Below are 25,276 nucleotides of genomic sequence, written 5' to 3'. Positions count from 1 at the left end.
GTTTTGTGCCTTTCCTGGAACTTGCTTTGTAGACCAGGCTGGCCTCGAACTCACAGAAATCCACCTGCCTCTGCCTCCCGAGTGCTGGGATTAAAGGCGTGCGCCACCACCGCCTGGCTAATCTCTCTTTTTAGGATGGGCTGAATCAAGCAATCCAACCCAGTTCGCCCACAGCTCTCTCCCTATCCCTGGGAGAATCTTCTTCCCCACTTCAGCATCAATTTCTAATGATACTATCTCTCACTAGGAAATGTACACCACTTCAGCCAATCCCAGAGATGTATGTCTGGACCCCAAAATGAGGGTGGCACTCACATTAGTTTCTCTTTTAATTGTTAAGCTGCGACGACTCTCTCCTGTCTGGATAGTTACTTTAGGGTATAAATCCACAAGTTACATCACTGCTTCCCAAGACATAAACATCTTCATAGCTCAAGGCACACTGCCAAACCACTCTCAAAAGAATTATGTCAACTTATAATGCCACCACTAACAGAATACTGATATTTTAACAATCCAAGTTTCAAGTACATGAATAATTTATTTAATTATATCTCTAACGCTAAATTAAAAATGCATGCTCTGTTAATCTCAAAGTTGGTAGAGAAAGGTATTCTTAAGGGAAGTTGCACATTTCCCTATTGGTGGAATTAAATGTAGCTTCTTGCACGGTTAGTGTCAGTATTACTTCTTTTAAAAATTGTCATGTGAGCATCTATCTGTATTGATATGCCTGACATTTCCTACTGGAGACAGATAAGAAGTTCCTATGGGAGGGTAGAGAACCTTGTTCAAGTGCAAAGCGTTGTGATGCTTCTGTGTTTTGAATGAACACATTTGTTCAGTGGTTCTGGAGTAATCATACTGTGAGCAGGTGCCTTTGTAAATGGTTTTCTGCATTTTAAGAGAACATGGTCACTTGGTAAGGGAACCTTGCTGCCGCTCCTTTGCGACGTCACAGAGGGTCAGTCACCCTTGATCACACTGAACTAGTCTTCACCTCTGCACTCCTGCCAGAAGAACAGAAATCTGACTCTCTGGGGATACCAGCCTCTCCCCTACTGCTCTCTCCAGTATGAGGCAAACTTTGTCCCCCTTCCCAGAGGCTCTGGGGCAGTAAGTCAGCTCTCTCCTCAGAATCTAGAACCACTCCCCATCTTCAACTGACATCACAGGCTCCTCGTGTGAGCGTTTCATTTTGCTTGCCCTTTGCCCTTCAAGGCCAGCACTGTCCCTAGCACATCACAGGTACTCAGCTACCATCGCCCTGAGTTGACAGTTGCTCACCTGACTACTTCCCACTCGGTGTGAACATTCAGGGAGACGATGCTTTCTTTCTTTCTTGCAGCCATGGGGAACTGGACTGCTTCCCTGGTCCTCACTCCCTGCTTGTCCTGAACTCTTCTGGCTTTTCAAACTTCTAACAGACCTGTGTGTCTTCTTCCTCTCCTGCATTCTTCCACTCCATTCTCTATTTCATCAAATTCCACATTTAACACATGCACATATGGACAATATGGATAACACATGCAGATATGGGCAGTATGGATAACACATACACATATGGGCAGTATGGATAACACACCACATATGGGCAGTATGGATAACACATGCACATATGGGCAGTATGGATAACACACCACATATGGGCAGTATGGATAACACATGCACATATGGGCAGTATGGATAACACATGCACATATGGGCAGTATGGATAACACACCACATATGGGCAGTATGGATAACACATGCACATATGGGCAGTATGGATAACACATGCACATATGGGCAGTATGGATAACACACCACATATGGGCAGTATGGATAACACATGCACATATGGGCAGTATGGATAACACATGCACATATGGGCAGTATGGATAACACACCACATATGGGCAGTATGGATAACACATGCACATATGGGCAGTATGGATAACACATGCACATATGGGCAGTATGGATAACACACCACATATGGGCAGTATGGATAACACACCACATATGGGCAGTATGGATAACACACCACATATGGGCAGTATGGATAACACACCACATATGGGCATTATGGATAACACACCACATATGGGCAGTATGGAAAACACACCACATATGGGCAGTATGGATAACACATCACATATGGGCAGTATGGATAACACACCACATATGGGCAGTATGGATAACACATGCACATATGGGCAGTATGGATAACACATGCACATATGGGCAGTATGGATAACACATGCACATATGGGCAGTATGGATAACACACCACATATGGGCAGTATGGATAACACATGCACATATGGGCAGTATGGATAACACATCACATATGGGCAGTATGGATAACACACCACATATGGGCAGTATGGATAACACATGCACATATAGGCAGTATGGATAACATATCACATATGGGCAGTATGGATAACATATCACATATGGGCAGTATGGCTAACACACCACATATGGGCAGTATGGATAACACACCACATATGGGCAGTATGGAAACAAAATCAGCACTTATGCATCCCGCTTCTTACATACGAAGTTTTGTGAACTGCTTTTTTAGCTCAGTGCAGAAACTCAACATACACCCGCTGCACCTAGTGGACCTCGTGAAGATGGGGTTTAAGGAGGGGAGTGACAGCAAGGAGTGCTATTCCCAATGTGTCAAACAAAGGCAGCTAGTGCACTAGTTGTCCAGTGCCACCTCCGTGATCACTTTGTACTATCTCACTTTTGGATTGTTTTGTTTTGTCTGAGACAGAGTTTCTCTGTGTAGCCCAAGCTGTGTTTAAACTCAAAATCCTCCTGCCTCCATTTCCAAAGGACTAGGATTGCAGGTGCGTGGCACCATACCTAGCCATCCTCCTGCCTCCACTTCCAAAGGACTAGGGTTGCAAGTGTGTGGCGTACCCAGCCACATCCCACATGTTGGAGTCAGTAACTCAGGACAAGTTGGGTGGTTATTCTTACATCTGCAGAGATGACTTGATGTATTGAACTAAATATCTGAAAGTCGGAGGTGGCTGCACTTGAGTGGTTGGGGCCTTGATGAGAGACAATGGAAGTCCCCACGTGGGGCCTCTTGAGCATGACATCACGGGACATTTGATTTTTTATATGGACACCCGGCATTCTGCTTCCCCCTGGTATTTTCGTCTTCACACACACCCCTGACTTGCCTCTGTAGCTCATCATGGCTTTTCTGGGGCAAGCCCCAGAAGTCTGTGATGTTGTGACAGCTCCTTTGTTCATACACACTTTTCCTTTAAGTGTGATGTCCAGGGGCATTCTGTCTTACACGCCCCACTGCTGGAGATGAGTCTGAGTCTATTCACTCTCTGGGAACATGCTGCGTAGCATGGATGCTGTGGGAGAATGCAGATAGCACCCCGTGGCTCTTTGGTGTCTCTGTGTGGTCCTGGAAGCTCCAGCCTTCCCTCTTTCTCACGTTTCCTTAAACAGTGTTTTAGAAGTTTTTCAAATAAGTGCATGCTCAAATCAAATCTTTGCTCATAGACAGAAGTAAGGAAACTCCTTTCACGGCCACGAGCCCACATTACAGAGTCTGAACTGTTACTAGAGGTGGCAGGATCTCACATCTGGGACTATATTTGACACAAAGCTGGAGGACTTCCTCAGGGGCACGAAGCTGGTCAGATGGCGGAGTTGCATCTGCAGTCAGGCCAGAAGGCTCGGTCCCTCCCAGTACTCCCGCTATCCAACGGAGCAGGGGCTGTCATTTCCCAGACCGCTGAGATCCGCTATAGGCTTCCTAGCATGGCTGGGAGCTCTTTTGATGTCTGCCTGCTAAAAGCGATCACACAAAAACACGTTCTTGTAAACGTTTAGAGTCTTATTAGATTTTGCTTGGATCTCCCCCGCCACACACACACACCAGTCTGAAGTTGGCATTTGGAAAGCAATGTGGAGAAAGGAGACTCAGAACTGAAGGAGAAGAAAGGGAAGCCAGGTGCCTGGGACGGCCCAGGGCTGGGACGTGCGCTCTAAGCTTTAGCCTCGGGACTTTGCAGGGGCAGGATATCGATCAGATCGCGCTTGATCAAGGAAGCCAGCCCTGGTCGAAGCTACACAGCTGAAGACTGGCAGAGGTACTGCGATGCGTGCGGGACGAGGGATGAGGCTCCTCTGTGTGTCCTCAGGGTATCGCCAGGAATTGGTGCCAAAGCAGAGGTGCTGGCCAGGGCTTCGGGAGTGACGTGCGACTTGGAGGCTTCCGCACCCCCAGGGCACGCCCCTGTCGCTTCCCTAGCTGATCTAGGGAGACCTGGCTGGGCTCAGCCACTTGCCCTAGCCCCTCCTCCAGCGATCCGGCTATATAGATCACCGCCCCTAGGCCGGGAGGCAGAGGTGCCCGGGAACCTGGGCTTAGCGGGTCCTCCTGGCTCACCTTTGAGCTCCACAGGAGCGCAGGCTCTGCAGTGGCACCACCCGGGCCCCGGGTGGCCGCTCCAGACGTCAGAAGTGCCAGGTTCGGTGCCCGCACCAGGCAGCAGTGCCACTGTCACCTTCAAGGCTGAGTACTTTTGGTCTTGCACTCGCACCTCTCCGTCCTCCTAGGCAAGATGGTGAGCCCGACAACTTCCGAAGTGCCTCCTACCATGGGGGTCAAGATCTTCTCAGCTGGCGTGGCCGCCTGTCTGGCAGATATCATCACCTTCCCGCTGGACACAGCCAAAGTCCGGCTTCAGGTAGAGTCCAGGGAAGTTGGCGCGGGTTCTCCAGGCAGAGGGACTACTGTGGGCATCACTGTGATGTCCGCTGTGGTTTAACCACTCCTTCTCAGTGTGGCTCTACCTTGGGACTGGGTGCTGTAGGAGAGGAAATGGGACCCCTTTCCTGGAAGCTGAAGAGCTGCAGGTGATGGGGTGACAGTGACCTCTGCCAAACCCTTCACACGGCTAAGGTGTCCCAAGCAGGTAGGGTCCTTAAAGTGTACCCTCAGAGTTTACAAGCTTGGCACTTATACCTTTCTTTGATTTTTCAGGGCACTGTCCCATCCTGCACTTAAGGACTTTGGAGAGTTCCTGGATACCTTGTTCAGGTGTTCAGAGCCTGCACTGTAGCCAATACCATGATAGAGAGGTAGATGGATGATGGACGGATGGATGGATGGATAGATAGATAGATAGATAGATAGATAGATAGATAGATAGATGATAGGGAGGGCAGTGTAGAGAGACACAAATATGGAGTTGTATGCAGGAAAGGTTGCTGAGAAAGGCAATTTATAAAACGTGCCTAATGGACAAGCCTTGCCTAGGGCATCTCCATAGTCTTCATGTACCAGTCTTTAGTCCTCACCAGGCATGACCCCTTCCTTAATGGACGGCCACTTCCCTCTGACCTCCACCTTTCTCATTTCCAGATCCAAGGTGAAGGCCATAACTCCAGCACCATTAGGTATAAAGGTGTCCTGGGAACCATCACCACCCTGGCAAAAACAGAAGGGTTGCCAAAACTGTACAGCGGTCTGCCTGCTGGCATTCAGAGACAAATCAGCTTTGCCTCACTCAGGATTGGCCTCTACGATACTGTCCAAGAGTACTTCTCTTCAGGGAGAGAAAGTAAGGATGGCTGGGGGTTGGGGGGCAATGCCCAGACTGTGCTCTATTCAAAAATTGAAAAACAAGAGATAGTATATTTGTCCAGCATTGGCTAGGCTCTGGGTTCCATCCCAGCAGCCCCAACTCACCCAAAATAACACAATGTGTGGTGGAATTCATAGTAAATTGGCAAAAAAGTCAGTATTTGCACTGTCTCTTTGCCCCTAGAAAGAAAAAGAGATATGCAAATCAATTCTTCACATGCAGGTTTACACTTGTAAAAATCAACCGGCCAGTGAGGGGAGCTTTGTGTCTCTTCTACGTAGGTAGGCTATGAAACAATGTTCAGTGCAGACTCCCCCAAACAGCAGTCCCAGAAGCCTAGAGAGCTTGTGGGAAGTCGAAGAGAGGTCACCATGCTCCCTGAGTCTGCACTAGTGTCTAAGTAAAACTCACCCACACAGAACTTCCAACGTTCAGGTCTGGATGTTTCTAGATCAACATTGCATTGTCATAATGGTAGAGATAGAAAAGGAGACACACTCAGAGTGGCCCATTTGGCTGGTTTTCTGCAAATGTTGTAATCAATCACTGGGTATGTCAGGTCCTAAACTAACCAGTTATGTTCTGGGAGTGTCCTGCATTATGCTTCTTCAATTGGTCTAGTAAGCTTTGTTGAACTGTCGTGGGTGGGAAATTGGCCAGTGATAGTTGCTATTCTAGACAGGAACCCCCAGTTCAGCTGACTACCCAACCATGGCGTATGTTGTGTGGCGTATGCAGAGTGGGCACAGTGAAGAGGCATGATCATAAAGACTCTGGAAGAGCCAGTGTCTGAATTGAGTTCTGAGAGAGAAGTAGGAGACTTCAGGGGCCGGCTGGAAAGTCATGAGAAAAGTCCTTTCCAGCCAAGTGAAAACTGCACAGGATCTCAGGAAGGAGTTGAGTGGACATGCAGGGGAGGAGGGGAGGAGGGGAGGAGGGAAGGCATACTGGTGAGAAGGGGCAGGTGAGGCTAGAGAAGCAGGAACCGGTCACAAAGGGCCTTGTCGTTCACTCTACGGTTTGTATTCTACCCATACAGTGATGGGAAGTCATTGAAAAAAATGCTAAGAAGGACATCAGGTGTGGTGGCACACATCTGGAATCTCAGAACTTGGGAGGCAGAGACATGACAATCAAGAGTTCAAGGCCAGCCTGAGCTATCTAGAAAGATTCTGTCTCAAAAAATAAGAAATAAAGATCTAGGGATAGAGTTCAGTGGTAGAACACTTGACCTTGGGTTCAATTTCCATCACCACAAAAAACAAGTTAAACAAGTGTCATAAGCACATTTATACTTCAGAAGATTACTTTGGCAGCAGTAGAGAATATGTATATAAAAATTCTAAGCCAGAAAGTCAGAAATGACTGTGGTATGCCCTACGGCATACAGGGAAAAATCAGGGTACCGATCAGAATGCTTTAAAAATACAATCCATTGCATTCGGTGAAAAACTAGAAGCAAGGCTCAATAGAAAAGTAGGGATGCAAGATAGCTGTCCAGGGTAGGGATGCAAGATAGCTGTCAGGTGTAGGGATGCAAGATAGCTGTCTGTCAGGTGTAGGGATGCAAGATAGCTGTCCGGTGTAGGGATGCAAGATAGCTGTCCGGTGTAGGGATGCAAGATAGCTGTCAGGTGTAGGGATGCAAGATAGCTGTCTGTCAGGTGTAGGGATGCAAGATAGCTGTCAGGTGTAGGGATGCAACATAGATAGCTGTCAGGTGTAGGGATGCAAGATAGCTGTCAGGTATAGGGATGCAAGATAGCTGTCAGGTATAGGGATGCAAGATAGCTGTCAGGTGTAGGGATGCAAGATAGCTGTCAGGTGTAGGGATGCAAGATAGCTGTCCGGTGTAGGGATGCAAGATAGCTGTCCGGTGTAGGGATGCAAGATAGCTGTCAGGTGTAGGGATGCAAGATAGCTGTCCGGTTTCTGAACGAAGACAGTTTCTTGTGGGAGATAGAAAAGTAGGGATGCAAGATAGCTGTCAGGTGTAAGGATGCAAGATAGCTGTCCGGTTTCTGAACGAAGACAGTTTCTTGTGGGAGATAGAAAAGTAGGGATGCAAGATAGCTGTCAGTTTTCTGAATGAAGGCACCATTTCTTTTGGGGAGATAGAAAAGTAGGGATGCAAGATAACTGTCAGGTTTCTGGACGAAGACACAGTTTCTTTTGGGAGATAGGGAGACTTGTCTTAGGGAGGAGATGAAGTCCATGTCGGAACACTCTTAGATGAAATCCAGTCCCAGTGAAGGCAATTGCAATCAGATAATAATACCTATTTAAAAAATGGTCTGTGACATGCTCAGCTCCTGGCTGAGAACAATGAGGAAAAAGTACAACCATATCACAGCTAAAAAAGGCAGCTGCCACCAGCTTTGTATGTTCTGTGTGCCGAGAGCGTTATCAATATGAACTCACACACCCTTTGAGTGTGCTGTTATTATTATCCCTGACTTACAGATTGGGGGTAGAAGTAGAAAGACTACTTAATAAGTGAGTGTTCCTGAACTCGGACTGCATATTTCACCTTAGGAGAGAATGTTGGGTTTCAGGATTCATTGAAGTTTTATTAAATGACGTCTGTCTTCAGCAACAGACTTTTTTTTCCCCAAAATTTAAGACAAATGCTTCTTTGTCTTATTTTTTAATTCCTTTGAACATTAGTTGATGTCTTATATTAAGGCAGATACCACCTGGGTTTTCCCTAGGACCACTAAGTACAATAATCAACATTGTCATTGATGGGAAAATGTAGCATCTCTGTTCAGGTGTCTCCAGTTGGGAAATGTTGAATGACAGCTAAACACAGCAAGGAGCAAGGCTTCATTCTAGAAAGGACCAAGCCTCGGTTTAGACAGGCATCGTTTTCCCTGGAAGTCTTCATTTGGTGGGGACCCAGACTGCTGAGGTTTTCTAGCCCTGCTGTCTGCTGTGAGGCGGTCCAACTTCCAAACGTGATCAGCAGCTGACCGAGTACTAGGGAGGAAGGGAAGACACAGGGTGAACACACTGGAGCTCAGAGACGTCCAGGCAGTAATGCGCTTGTCTGGTAAGCACCAGGACCCGAGTTCAATCCCTGGAACTCTCACCACTGCCCCAAATCCAGATGAGATGGCACACACCTGTGACCCCAGCACTCAGGAGGTGAAGACAGGCCCACACACACCGCACACACTCGTGCAGGCAGGCAGGAATTCACATGCACACACACACACACACACACACACACACACACACACACACACACACACAAAGACTAGCCACAACATTTAAAAGATATGTGAATGCATGGTGGGAGGGGGTCTTGATTTTCTTTTCTTAATCCATATTTTATTCTTTCTGGATAGCGCCTCCCACTTTGGGAAACAGGATCTCAGCTGGCTTGATGACTGGAGGTGTGGCAGTATTCATCGGGCAACCTACGGAGGTCGTGAAAGTCAGACTCCAAGCACAGAGCCACCTACACGGGATCAAACCTCGCTACACTGGGACCTACAATGCTTACAGAATTATAGCTACAACAGAAAGCTTCTCAACACTCTGGAAAGGTAGCTAAGTATCAGGTGGACTTTCATAATAATTAAGGCACACATACCTAATGAGCACCTTATCATAAACTTCATTTATTAAATGTTGTCTTGTTTTTCTCCAGGGACAACCCCTAATCTGATCAGGAATATCATCATCAATTGCACAGAGCTGGTAACATATGACCTCATGAAGGGGGCCCTTGTGAACAACCAAATACTGGCAGGTACTTCCCGTACACAATGAACATGTCTGCACCTTCCAATCTCAGTTTGGAGATTCAAAAGCCACAGTGTATTGAATTCCTTAATTCTAGTTGGCTTCTCTTTTGAGAGTTAAGTGTGTGTGTGTGTGTGTGTGTGTGTGTGTGTGTGTGTGTGTGTGTGTGTCAGAGACAGACAGATAGACAGAGAGGCAGAGAGAGAGGGGGGTGGGGCAGAGAGAGACTCAATGTCTGGTCACCAACTTTAAATCCTCCTGCCTCTGTGTCTCAAGTGCTGGGTTAAAAGTGTGTCCCACCACATCTGGCAAATGTAATCTTTTAGGAAGCAAAAACTACCTAAAGTTTAAAAATAGTGTTGGAAACAGTAAAAGTGCAGAGGAATGTTGTGGTGATATTCTCCACTAACACTAGGAAGGAACTTCCGCTGGGATTCTTCTCTGTGGACGGCAGAATCAGCAGGCAGACAAGAGCAGCTTACATTCAGAGTGAATCACTGATTTCATCTAAATCATATCCTAACTGTTTCTATAGACAAGACATTCTCCTTGGATGACTTGAATTCAACTGGACAGTATTAGATGCTTATGTGTCAGGCATGGCACCAGGTCCAAGGCACAAAGAAAACAGTGTCACCCTAAAATAACACACCTGAAAGTGGATATGCAGTCATTATGCCATTTACCATCAGCCACATTTTCCTAGCACAAGTGTATGTTTGCTTTTTATATGCTAATCTATTTATAAGATACCATATCAACTTCCTGTTACTAATAGATTTACAAGTATCTCACAGGTAACTACCACTACAGGCGACTCAAAGTCTGGTGTTGACACATTTCACTGGTTGCTTTCAGACGATGTTCCGTGCCACTTACTGTCAGCTCTTGTCGCCGGGTTTTGCACCACACTCCTGGCCTCTCCGGCAGATGTGGTAAAAACAAGATTCATCAACTCTCTACCAGGACAGTACCCAAGTGTGCCCAGCTGTGCAATGACCATGTTCACCAACGAAGGACCAACAGCTTTCTTCAAAGGGTAGGCTATGACCTTCTGTGTCTATGAAGTTGTGTTTCAGGTGCCTGTAGGCATGGGAACACTGTCTCAGCAAAGCAATTGGCATTTAGCTTACCAGGCCTGGTCCATCTATATCTTTGCTTTGTCATGGATCTCTTCAACCCACCAATCCTGACATGCCAGAAAATAAAAGCTAATCAATTATTTGTAGCGGTGCTTGAAGAGAATCAAACCCAGAACCTTGCACATCCCAGGCAAGCAATCTATCATTGAGCTATGCCCCCAGCCTACTTTTAAAAATTTCTTTTAAAGCAAAAAACACAGAAAATGTTGCTTGACTATTAAGACATAGATCACATTTTCCAACAAAATGATATTATATTATATTATATTATATTACATTATATTATATTATATGCCACATTCCTAATAAAATACAGTATGGCATAGTTTTTTAAATATATTCAACAAGTGTTACAATAATATAAAATAATAATATTTTGTAATCTTTTGAATTGTAAAGCCATGCCCTAAGATTTATAAAATAAAATATGTATGTGTCAGACATATTATATAAAGTCCTAAGTCCATCTGTTTTTATGATACATTAATACAAATAATGTAAATTATAAAATTAACTTAAAATGGATATATCACTTATAAATTATTAACCACTTAATTTAATGTTTTGCAAATTTATTTTTTAAATGTTGTTTTCCAAAATTTTTAAACTTTTTAAATATGAGATAGCCTTGACAAATGGTGCTAAATTAAGCAAGCTGAACCTGGTGTAGTGGCTCATACTTGTAATCCCAGAACATGGGAGGCTAAGGCGTGAGGACTGCCATGAGTTCAAGACCAGCCTGGAGTACAGAGTGAGTTTCAGGCCGGCCAGGGCCACACAGCAAGACCCTGTCTCTAAAAATGAAAACAAAGGCTGAGGAGATGGCTCGGTCTGTGACGCACTGGCCACATGCACATGGGGACGGGAGTTCAGTTCTAGAACCTGTGTCAAAAAGCAGAGCATGGTGCTACATGCTGGGAATCCCATGCTAGGGAGGCAGAAACAAGAGGTTCCCTTGTCTTGAAAAAGGGTGGGGGTAGATGGCCCTGCTGAGGAACCCCAAGGTGAGCCTTTGACAGGGGAGGTGGGGAGCTAGTGCTTACGGAATGAAGAGTCCGAGAAAACGAAAGGCTGTGGAGTCTGACACTGGTGTTTACTACACATTGTACATCTACTTAATGGCACAGAGGTATACATTGAAAAATGGTTGAAACGTCAAATTTTATGTTACTTATATCTTTTCACAAGAAGAAAACCCATGCATCTGGGAGTGAAGTGAACTCTATTAAGAGCCCTGGAAGAGGAAACACTCACTGCAGAGGCTGAGTGTGTTGGCACACACATGCGGTCCGGCACTGGGGAGGCAGGAGAGGGAATGATGGTCGTTAGAAGTCTGAAGCTAGCCTGGGCTGCACAGGCTACCCTGGGCTATACAGCAAGACCCACTCTCAAAACTAAAACAAAACAAATAATAAAAACAAAGCTCATTGGGAGGAAATTGCAGGAAAGGCTTCTTTTAAAAATAAATAATTAATTTTTAAAAAGTCTATTCAGGGGCAGAGAGAGCTCAGTAATTAAGTCCACAGGCTGTTCTTCCAGAAGACCTGGGTTGGATTCCCAGCACTCATATGGTGACTTACAACCATGTACAACTCCAGTTCCAGAGAATCAGATGCCCCTCTGGTCTCCCCGAGCACCAGGCACGCACATGATACACAGACACACATGCAGGAAAAACACTGGCGCACAAATTTGTTTTTCAAGTATCTAACCAAAGCAGATTTAGTTGTCAACACATTTGTCTTCTGGAGTAATTCATTGATATAAAAACCGTTCTGTGTAGTTTAGTAAAATTCCCCAAGCCTGGAACTGACCGAGTCACATTCAGGCTCTAAGAATCTCTCAAGAGCTGTGGAGGGGGAGACAGCGCGAGGCTCCCCACCTGGACCACTCGGGGCTCCCCACCTGGACCACTCGAGACTCCCCACCTGGATGTGGTCAGCATGCTAGCTGGCTGCTTTGTCTCTTCCCTCTGCTTCTTCCCTTACTGCTTTCCTACTTCCTGTCTAGGAAGTAAAGTGAAACAAAAATGTCCTCTTCCCACAAAGGGAGGGAAGTGTTGCTGGACACTGCCTTCTCAGGAGATTTGCTCCAGCTCTGTGGGAGCGGGGGACAGGTAGGACTGGTCCAAGTGTGATCTTGCTGTGAAGGGTAGACATAGAAGATGCCTAGAGGCAACCTGGTTGTCAATGGAGGGAAGATGAGTGCTGAGTACTGTTACCTTATTTTACCTTATCCCTTGCATTGGATGACTCATGGCACCCAGGCTTTATGACTTTCCAACAACTAACAGACTGTGTCATGTGCTTTCTCAGGTTTGTGCCCTCTTTCCTGCGACTCGCATCCTGGAATGTCATCATGTTCGTGTGCTTTGAACAGCTGAAGAAAGAATTGATGAAGTCAAGGCAGACGGTGGACTGCACCACATAACCCACTTGGAGAAGATGATGGAGTACAGCAGCGGGTCCCTATGCCTGGAGACTGTGAATAAAACCGACCAACCAAACCAACCCAACACCTCTGGCCACTCATTTACCTTAAAAGATCATTTCTTGCGGAAAGTTTTGAAACTCCTTCTAATTTTTTTTAAAGGGAAAACTAACACACACAATTTTTATTCTCACTGTCTTAAGGAGGGAAAAGCACACCATCCAGTACACATGCTGGCAAATATTGCCCACATAAGGTACTGTGTTTAACTGGTCTTTTGGGGGTGGGATTGTATGGCTGGGTATAAATAATTTAAATTACATCTCAGACTGGTGGAAAGGAAAACTTTACATCCATAAACACTTAAAAGATGAAGTTATCAAAGAAAACATTGCTGTTTCATTATATTTGTTAACCACAGTTCACAGTTAATATAATCAATAAAGTATTGCTAATTCCATTCAAAATTTGTCATTTAGAGTCTATACCTGGATTTAAGAGTTTGGGCTCGGTTAGAATACAGAATTGTCCCCATGGCAAGGGAGGTTCTTCAGAATCAAGGCACAAACTAACTTGGTTCGTACAGCTATCTGGAGTCCACACTTCGTGGCATCAGTAACAGCTTATATCTGGAGACACGATATTCATTTGGTCACTAATTTTACTGTTGGTGAATCGTGATTGTGTCTTCCGCACAGCGCCAAGATGGTGAGCAGCAGTGGAGTGAGCTTTTTAGTTTATTTTTATTTCACTCTTACAAACTGAGCGGAAGAGTAGAAAGCAGACACCAGATTAAAGTGGAAAGGAAGGACCAGGAAGCCCTCACTAGTCAGGCATCCTGCTGCTGTTTTAGGGTTCCAGTGAATTTGCTCTGGCGGATTCGCTCCTGGGCCTCATGTTGGTTGTGACGGTCTGTTTTGTGTTGTTCTGGGGTCTTTTTGCTCCGCCCACAGAGAAATCATAGGTAAACAGGAGAGATTCTTCAAATGCTGGTCGTTGGTGCCCTCTGTGTCCACCAGTGATGGCAACAGCAGATAGCAGAGGCGGAGGCAGCCATGGGTGCTCCTTGTACAGGATGCTTCTTTGTGTTTCCATTCTTCTGTAGGCCCAGGATGTCGGGGTTCTGCAGCCCTGGGCTGGTAACTAGTGCTGTAGCTCTAAAGTCGCCAAGGCAGCAGAGCTCCTCAGCCCTTGACAGCAGATGGTATTGCAACTCCTGTGTGGGTCTAGGAAGATGAGAGTTCTATGTTAACTTAACATTGGTCAGTGTCACAGCTATGGGCCAGGCTCCTGCCATTAGCGTGGTCTGCCAGCTATTGAGCTGGATTGGAGGAAGACAAGACCACTTGAGAGAAACCTCTGACTGAACATACTGTCGCAATGCCAGAGGAGGCAGGTCAGGTGTTGCTCTCCAGCTGACTCCCTCAGTTATCCCAAGCAGCCTGACCTAACAGCCAGGGAAGGGATGTTTGCACCAATCACAGCACACACATGCAAATGAAGGAGCATGTTTGCACTCATCAAGGCCTCAGCTCTTGGTTCCCATCACAGCAGCTCCTTCACTAGACTGCCAGGGGACGTGCTCCTTCTCTGGCCTGTGTGCTCATGGCTGGGAAGTTGTCTAGAATTCACCAAGGCTTGTGATAGCCAAAAGTCTGTGCCTCCGGGAACTGGGGCAATCAGTGCCTTTCTTTGGGTAGTTTTGACAAGGCCTTCATGGGGTTTTCAAAGCATCTAATATTGACAGAAGGGTAATCCAGCTATGTTTGACGGACAGTCCTCTCACTGAAAACAGCTAGGAAAGCAAGGGAGTCCAAAAGGTGCTTACTGGCCAGTTAGCATCGTTGCTTACTTACAGGAAAATCAACACCAGATGGTATGCTCAGGGAAAAGATTTAAAGACCTTAATATTGACACTAATAGTGATTTTAACATTTAACATCTGCCCAGGGCCCCAGGGAGAGCTGAGTTTCCTCTATCTGTCTCAGGGAAAGGACACATTTGTTCTTTTTATAGTAACCCACCTTCAGGGAAGTCACTCCAGAGAGGCATGACCTGTTCTTCCGAACCAGCATTGATCTGTTTGTAAGTGGGGAATACCCCAGGACCTGTTACCTCCCCAGGCCTCACACCTTTCATGTTCTGCCGTCTCAACAGTGCGTGCCGGGGATGGCTCCACTAGCACACGGAACTAGAGAAATAACCACACCTAAAGCCCATCACCTCCATTCCTCATTTGTCACCTGCAGGAGAATTTTGTGGTGGGTGTTTTCAGTGTCTTTTCCAGACATACCGTCCAGCAGCTCTTACTATGACTTCCTACAGTTCTGGGAGCACCTCTCTTCTTCAGGGTCTTCTCATCTAGAGTCATCATTGCCCACCTGTGGGCGGCACCTGAGATCTGGGTGCAGAGCTTTGAGCAGTGAGGGACTGAGATGATACATCATTTTCTCATTTCTGTAAACCTTCCAGTAAAATGCCACTGACAGATCAAACTCAAGCTGCATACAGTGGCATCCTGCTTAAAACGAAGATCCTTTCTGCATGATCGGCTGGCTCCCTCTCAGTCTCCAGGGCCTGGCCAGTGTCACCTGGGATCACCTTGCATGGGATGCAAAGCCTTTGCTAAGGTTGGCTTCTGAAGGAATCCAAAAACCTTAGCATATCATGTTTCAAGCATAAGGGAGAAAGCACAGAGTTTCATTTCTTTGCCTGTGTCCTGCTTCCCCCGAAGGCAGTAACAAATGAAGGGAATTAAGGTTCTAAACCCTGGGACACAGAAGTCATTAGAAAATGTGTCTGACATTGTGTACAGAGAGGTAAAACAAGCATAGGTCCTGCATTCACATCCAAAGACAGAAGTAAATTGGTGACAGTGGCTCCTGGCAGCTCACTGAATGCCATGGTTAGCAGCCTCATCTGGGAAGAGCCCCTTCAGGAGGGGGGAGGGTCGCAGCCAGTGACTTTTTGTTCACACAGATGGCAATGGTTGTCATCCGAGCCTTCACTGTGTAACGAGGTAAAGGCGGCAACTCCCCTGCTTACGAATCACATTAGCTTGCTTTTCTCTTCAAGTTTTAGTAGGATTTATTTTATTTTTTTTTAGTAGGATATTTTTATATAGTAAAATATATAGGGAATAATATATTTAGTAGAGAATATAACATGTATACAAAAAAGCACATAAAACAAGCGAATGACTTCAATTATCACAAAGTGAGCAAACAGCCACAGGAAGGCTCAAGAGACAGTCTCAAGTACCCAGATCCACTTTCATCCTGGGACTTTACCTCTGTGGCTAACGGTCAGTCTTTTTTAAAATGTAGGTTCACAATGCAGGCATTTACCCTCCACTTGTCTTATCTGAGAGGTTATTTTTTTTGTTTTGTTTTTTGTTTTTTGTTTTTTCGAGACAGGGTTTCTCTGTGTAGCTTGGCGCCTTTCCTGGAACTCGCTTTGGAGACCAGGCTGGCCTCGAACTCACAGAGATCCACCTGCCTCTGCCTCCCGAGTGCTGGGATTAAAGGCGTGCGCCACCACCGCCCGGCATCTGGGAGGTTTTATGTCGATTAAGCCATTTGTTGGGTGTGTAGAATCTTTTGGTTGATATTGTAGATTTAGGGCTACTCACGCAGTTTCTCGTAGCTGCAGTTCATAGATGATCAGCAGTACCCAGCAGTTTATTGTAGAAATTATCAGACCTGATTTCCTCTGTTTGATAGGCATCTGAGCCTTCTTTTCAGGCTATATGAATTCTTATGACATAGGTACTCATTTCCTGCTTCAGCTATGACAGATTATCACGAATTAAGTGGCTTCGAACAATACAAAATCTGATGGTTCTAAAGAGAGAGATCTCAAATGCATTCATTGAGGTGTGTCCCTCTGCAGGTCCCAGAGAATGCGGTCTCATCGTCAAATCCCTGACTTCTCCACTTCTTTGAATTCGCTTCTATCATTTAATGTAACAAACTCATTTGCTCATCCTTGGAGGCTATTTCCATTTGATACACATGCTCTGGTACACATGTGCACGCATTTGTGTAGGACAGCTTAGCGAGTCAGGCCTTTCCCAGTGACAGATCAGGCTGTTGTTTCATAAAACACCTCTTTGCTGCAGCCAAGTGTGGATTATATTTTCCCACCACTTGTCCTCAGTTTCCCTCTAGAGCTCTCTGTGTCGATGGCTAAACAGAAGTGACATAGCACAAATAGAAACCTGTCTGCATGGCTGGCTTGCCCATGAGCACCCCAACAGTCCACCAGGAGTGGGCAATGCCCTGCGGAGTTATTGACATAAAAAGACTCCAGCAGTGGAGGCAAGGGTGTCCCTCTGAATACAGACCACGAAGGAGAAAAAAAACTGCTTGAATTTATAGATTGCATTCAATCTGTAAGATCAATACGAAGAGAAAGTATTTTCCAATCCCTGAATATGGTATGTATCTCCAGTTTTGTTTTTAATGTAGCATGGCATGTCTCCTCATCAGGGTGTAATACATACAGGATGTAATGATAAATATACCACATTTGGTGTATTTATTCTTAGGTGCTTGTCTTAGGATTTCTATTACTTTAATAAACACTATGAACAAAAGAAACTTGAGGAGGAAAGGGTTTATTTCATCTTACACTTACTGGTAACTACATCACTGAGGAAAGTCAAGGCGGGAACCTGGAGGCTGGAAGTGGAAGAGACAGCACTGAGGAGTGCTCTTTACCGGCTTGATCATCCTGACTTTCTCATTTTGTTCTTATACCCACCTGTCCGGGGGTGACATCACCCACAATGAGCTGGGCCCTCCCACATCAATCATCTACCAAGAAAATGGCTTTCAGGCTCATCTACAGGCCAATCCTATGGCAGCATTTTCTCAGTTAGGATTCTTTCTTCCCAGCTGACCTACCTTATGTTCAATTGACCCAAGGCTAGTCTGCACAGCACTGGGTATTTTTAGATACTGTAGACATTTTTAAAGATTTTCTAGGTGCGTTTGGATGGCATATTAAAATATAATTTTTGAAATCTATTTAAGAGTCATTTCTGCATTTTTTTGCTCTTGTTCTATTCGCATGCTTGACAGTCTAACAGATTTAACTGTTACATACACAATTTTTAAAATTGGCACAAAAATTGTATAGATATATGGGGTACTGTGTAATTTTTAATACACATTTCACTGTGTAATGTTCACACCAAGGTGTATATACAAGTATATAAACACCTATAGCTCCTTACTTATTCTTTGTGGTGAGAACATTCAAATCTCCTTTGCATCTTCTTTGAAATGTGCAGTACACTGTCCTCTAAGGCTATGGAATGTGCCGTTGACTTCACTTTCTGACTTTGATCAGTTTCTTTGTTTTGGCTTTTTTGCTTGCTTGTTTTTTGAGGTAGAGCCTTACTCTGTAGTCCCAGTAGGCCTCAAACTCTCAGAGCTTTCCAAGTACTCTGGAGTACACAGGTAAGCCACCATGCCTGGTTTTCATACTGATTTTATTAGTAACTTTGCCAACTCTTTATAGTTTATACAGCAATTCTTTAAAAATTGTTTTTTCTTTGTGGCTGGAGAGATGGCCCAGCTGTTCTTCCAGAGGTCCTTAGTTCAATTCCCAGCAACCACATGGTGGCTCACAACCATTTATAGTGGCATCTGATGCCCTCTTTTGGCATAAAGGTATACATGCAGATAGAGCTCTCATATACATAAAGAAATAAATCTTAAATTTTTTTCTTTGCACATTTGTATACTTCTGAGCAGTACCTTGTTACTTTCTATCATTTGTTCCTCTACACTGTCTCTAGTGGCACACAGCACATTTCCACGGGTCCCCATTGACAGCAGAGGACACTTCCCTCTGTATCCACACTAGGCTTGGTCACATGGTTTGCTGTGCCCAGGGGCACACACTGTGAGAGGCTGGAATGTTTGAGCAATTGAGCTTGCTATTGTGCACCTGAAATCACTGTAAGGATACGCCTCAGATTAGTTCCAGAACTGGAACCAAAACTGTTCAAAAATTGGCAGCCCTGGACTTAAGGCAAGAATCCTAAAACCATCCTCGCTGATGAGCTAGCCTACTGGCATATGAGTAAATGTATTTGATGTACCACCAAGTAGCTTTGTTTTGTAGTTGATGGCTAGACAACACTGCTGTGACATTAGCTGGCTTACAAAATTGTGATAGAAGCAATGCTTTTCATTTGGTCCCTGTTGTACAGGTTATCACACTTTTATGTTTTATAAAATGATGATCACTATTAATGCATTTGCTTAATGACTTAAAAAAAAACTCATTGCATTTTGTGTTGTGTGTGCTTGTGGGTACACCTGAGCCAGACCCAGCTACTGACATCAATTCTATAACATGCCGATAATCTATCCACTGTTCACATTGCTATTTTTAACAGTTTTTTTTTCTCTATTTTCACTTATTTTGTTCTTCTCTATGAAAACCTTGAGGTGTCTTCAATTTTCACCCTTTCCATCTTGCTAGAAGCATTTACAGGCAGAGGAACTTATGAGGGCTGCTGCAGCTTTATCCAGACTATTCTACAGAGTTGGTTATTTCAAAATAAAATACAAAACTACATCCTACAGTGCCATGCAGTTATAAAAATTGAGTCTTGATAGATAAACAGAACCAAGAAACACTGTACAGAAAATGTGCAGGATGGCTCACTTCCGCCCATGGCGAAAACTAGGTGGGGGAGGGGAATGGTGGCTTCTTGTAAAATAAAGCAGATTTTTAGTCTCATAACCACTTACTCTCCTCAGCAACATCTTATATACTTACAAAGTGAGTTAAAAGTCACAGATCTATGAGTTACAACTTACCTGTAATTTAAATAAGAAAGCGTTGTTTCATGAACTCAAATGACTTAAACAGGGGAGGGACACAAAGGCAGTCCAAACATCCACAGAAAGGCTTACAACAGTTTCAGCTGTTTTTATTTTCTCACTTAACATCACAAACAAAAGGACAATACATCTCACACTATTGCTTTTACTTGAAACTCAAATGCTTGATGCAAAATAGACAAAAATTTAAGTTGCCAGCCAGTACTTTCCCTCCAGGGAACACTACTGCTTAAATATTTGTCAGTACTTTAATAAAAACATAGACCTACCCTACCAAAGTTAATGTGGTTGTTGGGTACTCCCTACACTACATTTGAAACTTTTTTTCTCAACAAAAACTGGAGGCAGAAAACACCAAAACCACAAGGTATGATATTTCTCACACATGAACAAGCCCACTCATCTCCATTTAAAAGCTGCTTGTGTGGAGACTCCACACATGAACGTGACACAAAGCCTCATCAGCCACGGGATTCTTCATGGATGAGAATAGAGCATCTGTCCTGAGGACCCAGCTGCTGGTGCTCAGTCACGGTCACAAGACTCAAGGTTATCACCCTCCAGGCACACCTCTCTCTTCAGTGCCATGACACCCTCCCTACAGAGACGAGCAGGTGCTTTTCACACTCACGTAATGTGGTTTTTCCCTTTGAGCAAAGCTTTTAATCAAAGTCCTTTCATTGAATATTCTCAATGGACAGAACGGCATGAATGGTGGCCAACACTGAAGGAAGAGTCATGAGTGCACACATTTTCATAGAAAAATACATACAAATCCAAGTAGCCACTAAAATAGAAAGAAAAAAAAAACAGCGTAGGGATTATCAAGAAAGATTCTGATTTCTGAACTGTAAATGGTGCAGTTGAAATTCATTTTTATACCTAGTTGTACTGTTACATTTATTTACAAAGAGGCTGGTCTGGATTCAGTGACACCCGGTGTCTCCCATTTTTAAAAAGATTGTCTTTGAAAGCATTTGAACTGGAAATGTTGCAGTTATATTTTTATGCTACTCTTGTCACTGGTAAAGTCTCTTCAACCTCGCACATACGAAAATTCATTTCCACATTGATTTGTTTCACTAAAACTAACATAACTTTCCTGCTACTTTGATGCTGTGACCATCAATTGCTGCACTGTCATTTCCTAGTTCTAGACACATAAAGATCTACCCATGTGTTTTCAAACTACATAATCCTGACACCTTTGAAACTGTGTCTTCCTCCCTGCATATGCCTAAACCGTCAGCCAGAGGGTTCGTGTCACAGTCTCATGTACACCCAGTGACAGTCAAATTCTAGAACTCTGAAGCTGTCATTGGCTTATAGATCAGTTCCCTATGTAAATATCTGAAATGGTTAATAATAATTTCAGTAAAAAACAAACAATATCTGTAACGTACAGACAAAGGAGAATTAAGACTGTGACATTAACTGAACTACGGCATGTCCTTAATATCACAGAGGTTTTCTGCTGGGAAATGCTTTATTACTTAAAAATGTCCTCCTTCATACTTCAAGTACTCTTTTTATTAAGTAGGCTGATAAGGAGTTCAATCAGTTCAAGATCTAAGCTGCTGAAAAATTAAAATAAATGGTAAGTATTTTTAGTGCAAAAGTTAAAGACTTACACAACTGCTTTCCATGGAAAAGTTAATACTACAATACAATGAACGATAATGGTGAACATATGCTCCTTGTTAGGGTTTTGTTACAATATATCATAAAACCTGGACAACAAAAGATTTTTCAAAAGTGAAATGAATATATTACCAGGGTTGAGAAAGTCCCCTATAAGAAATCAATTATTAAGTTCCTATAATACTGAAAAGCTAAATCCTTTCTAGTATTATAAAACAAACCTACTTTTAGAAAAAGTTTCATCTTCCATAAGGAAAAACAATTTTAACACATGTATTGTAATGCACGTGCTACACAACACTACAGCTGTGGCTTTCCCATGGGACATCTGTACCGTTCTCTCTTCGACCAGCATGAAGATAGGAACTTATCAAAAGACACGAACAAACTGTTGGAAAATACCAAATCTTCCTCTATCACATGAGCTAGTCTTTAGATACCTGATATTAAAAGATGTGCAAAATATCACCATGTTTGAGATTAAATTATTATATTGTGAACCGGTTTCCACAGGACATAAAACTGTCTCACAAGCCAATAATCTTTCCTAACTTTAGACTCTTTTAACTTTGCTCTGAGAACAAATCTCTAGAACTTGCCAAGAGGAAACCTCATCACGTATGATCCTCAACAGTACTTGTTGCCCTCCTGAGATTGGGGGGAATAAAGCTATACAAATGCACAGTCATAGTCCAGGCTACGGCACCCACAGCCTGTTAACCAGGTCCCTAGAACATTACCCAGAAACACCAGAGTCAAGGCAAGGACAAGCAAAAGTGAACAGCAAGCCAAACACACCAATGATGGAGAACAGACATTTCGAGAAAGCTCTAAGTTTTCTTCCTGTGTAAGTTTCAAAGACAGTTTTATCTTAAAAGAAACCATGTTTCCAAAGTCCGGATTTTCTGAGTAGATGCACCACCTTAATAACACACAGAGAGAGGGCCTCACAGCTGTGAAGAAGGTTCTCTATACTGAGCAAGAGTAAATGCTTAGAAACCTTGAAATAAGACCTCTAAAGAGTGTCATTCATAAATGAAAAGCTAGTCTCCCACACTGCATTCTCTCATTTCCTGTTATGGTCAGTCATCAGAGAAATCAAGACCGAAGCCATGATTCTTCACCCTCTGACAGAGCCATGCTCCCCCCACTCTAAGGAAAGGACATCCTGACAAGTGCTGAGACTCAAAGAAAGCCTTATGGCTCACCTGGTGCCTGTCTGTCTAGAAATAAAAAAGAGGAGCACACTCAAAACCCATTTCCAGACTGAACAATAATCTTGGAGAGTTCTGAAATTTTGAGAGATATCAGCTTGAGAGCTACAACACCTAAAAATGAGGTTCGTGCACATTTTAATCAACTGGCTAAATATAAATATACCTGATTTACACTTTTAAACTAACAGGTTAAGTCCCAAGTTCCAAACTGTAGTTTATGTGACTCCAGAAGGGCTCTTTGGAAGGGTGCAGAACCTGTGGAGAACAGTGTATAAACAACTGTAAACATACACTGATTGTCCACTAGCTTTCTTAAATAGAGTTCTCAAGTATTTTGTAGGAAATTATATATAAGAGTGTAGTTGATTAGATAATTTCTATAACATATAAATTCTGCTGTATGTGCAAAACATGGTAGAAAGAGAAGACACTATGATGTTTCATGTTTTCAAAGTGAGTACAGCATTGTAATCCATTAAGAGTCCTTTAATCTTCTCATGAAACTTCTCTCTGTACAAGTTGAAGTACATAATGCTTTCTGGTTCTTCTTCAAGCCAAAACTTGTCAAATTCACAGACAAGGTAACCTGCAATTAAAAACCACACAAACACAATGTCCACAGGAATAAAATTATATTTAGAGCATCTCATCTTCAGAAAGTATACATCCACCTTGCCAGGGAGTTGGCTCAGTGGGTAAGGCTGCTGGGCTGGCAAGCCTGACAGACAACCTTCGCTCAAATATAGAAAGTAAAGCACAAAACGCACTAAGAGATCCATCTCCCATTACTTCCCTGGATTTCATAGATCTTAAACAATAGAAGGATGAGCATACACTCTGTACTTCAGAGGCATTAGGCTAAAAACTATACATCCTGCCTTGTTGGGAGTTAACCATGCTCTGGTACTGACTCCTTCTAATACTCACAGTAAAACTGGTGGAAGTGCTCCATTGTTGGTATCCCAGGAACGAAGTTGTAGAGATGAAGCTTCAAGGCTTCGCTCTTGAGTAAGCTATAAGCCATCTCTGTGAGGTTGATCCCAACTATTGCATAAGAGTACCTACGTCAGAAACATCACCAGTTACACAGCTAGCCGACGGCCCGCAACAAGTGTACAGTGCATAAGTAACTTACTAATTCACTCCAATGGATTCGCCGCTGGCCTAACGCAGGACGCACTTTGCCATAATCTCTCTATATTTAGACAGTCAGAAAGATCCAAAGCATTTGTTTTTTGAAGGTTGTTAATTTCTGAATAGAAGCTAAGAAGTAAAAATAAAAGTTTCTACCATATAACAACTAAAAAAAAACCCAGAGAGAGAAGTCTAATTTCGCTCACCAAGCTTCACTGTTCTGATTATTACATATAAAGCAATATAAAGCTAATAACAAGGCCTCAATTTACATTTCCTTTACCATTTTCAAAGCTGACTCTGATTTTCCTATTTCAATTAGTTTCTACTCCTACTCTGAAATAGTTTTTGAAAAAATTATGGGCCCTTCCATCTTTGTTTTATAAACTATATCATATGATAAAATTTACTGGAATACATAGAACATTTATGATTTTTCTTTAAAATAGTTAATAATATCATTTTATAGTTATCACTTATTAAAATAACATCATTTTAAGATTTATATAGTCATTTTTATTGCAAGAGTCTAGCTTTTTTAACGTTTGTCCAGCTTACCCTAATTTGGGATGATTAGAACGGGAAAGAATCTGGTGGGCCTCACTGGTGTACTTTTCACTGAAATACCTAAACAAGTTCAAGGAAAATGAGGAAATGAAAATGCTCCAATCACAAGTAACATAAAACCTTCAGTGCAAGCAACTCCCACACTCACAACACCAGCCCTCACTCCCACACTCACAACACCAGCCCTCACTCCCACACTCACAACGCCAGCCCTCACTCCCACACTCACAACGCCAGCCCTCACTCCCACACTCACACCAGCCCTCACTCCCACACTCACACCAGCCCTCACTCCCACACTCACAACAACAGCCCTCACTCCCACACTCACAACACCAGCCCTCACTCCCACACTCACAACACCAGCCCTCACTCCCACACTCACACCAGCCCTCACTCCCACACTCACAACACCAGCCCTCACTCCCACACTCACAACACCAGCCCTCACTCCCACACTCACACCAGCCCTCACTCCCACACTCACACCAGCCCTCACTCCCACACTCACAACAACAGCCCTCACTCCCACACTCACACCAGCCCTCACTCCCACACTCACACCAGCCCTCACTCCCACACTCACACCAGCCCTCACTCCCACACTCACACCAGCCCTCACTCCCACACTCACACCAGCCCTCACTCCCACACTCACACCAGCCCTCACTCCCACACTCACAACAACAGCCCTCACTCTCACACTCACACCAGCCCTCACTCCCACACTCACAACAACAGCCCTCACTCCCACACTCACACCAGCCCTCACTCCCACACTCACACCAGCCCTCACTCCCACACTCACACCAGCCCTCACTCCCACACTCACAACAACAGCCCTCACTCCCACACTCACACCAGCCCTCACTCCCACACTCACAACAACAGCCCTCACTCCCACACTCACACCA

The 25,276-nt window shown here is 44.1% G+C and overlaps 2 protein-coding genes across 7 annotated transcripts in view; one reads left to right on the top strand and one right to left on the bottom strand.

Annotated features, from left to right (window-relative positions):
• The first annotated feature begins 4,592 nt into the window (after positions 1 to 4,592).
• On the top strand, positions 4,593 to 12,998 carry Ucp1 (uncoupling protein 1). The gene is made up of 6 exons (XM_052729196.1): positions 4,593 to 4,718; positions 5,396 to 5,594; positions 8,969 to 9,169; positions 9,274 to 9,375; positions 10,227 to 10,407; positions 12,826 to 12,998. The coding sequence occupies exons 1-6, from the start codon at positions 4,593 to 4,595 to the stop codon at positions 12,938 to 12,940; spliced, it is 924 nt and encodes a 307-aa protein (XP_052585156.1). The 3' UTR covers positions 12,941 to 12,998.
• Positions 12,999 to 19,876: 6,878 nt separating this feature from the next.
• Positions 19,877 to 25,276, bottom strand: part of Elmod2 (ELMO domain containing 2) — a 19,575-nt gene continuing 14,175 nt past the window's right edge. For all 6 annotated transcript variants that reach the window (XM_052727957.1, XM_052727955.1, XM_052727960.1 and 3 more), the window contains 3 exons: positions 24,354 to 24,422; positions 23,589 to 23,722; positions 19,877 to 23,247 (listed from right to left, as the gene is read on the bottom strand). In XM_052727957.1, coding sequence (XP_052583917.1) covers positions 23,102 to 23,247; positions 23,589 to 23,722; positions 24,354 to 24,422 — 349 coding nt within the window. In that variant the 3' untranslated portion in view covers positions 19,877 to 23,101. The remainder of the gene's footprint in view (positions 23,248 to 23,588; positions 23,723 to 24,353; positions 24,423 to 25,276) is intronic.

Source organism: Peromyscus californicus, unplaced genomic scaffold (genome assembly GCF_007827085.1).
Source record: "Peromyscus californicus insignis strain IS unplaced genomic scaffold, ASM782708v3 Scaffold_8__1_contigs__length_139910024, whole genome shotgun sequence".
NCBI lineage: Eukaryota > Metazoa > Chordata > Mammalia > Rodentia > Cricetidae > Peromyscus > Peromyscus californicus.
Note: the sequence above shows the minus strand (reverse complement) of the source record. Positions and strands in the feature narration are given on the sequence as shown.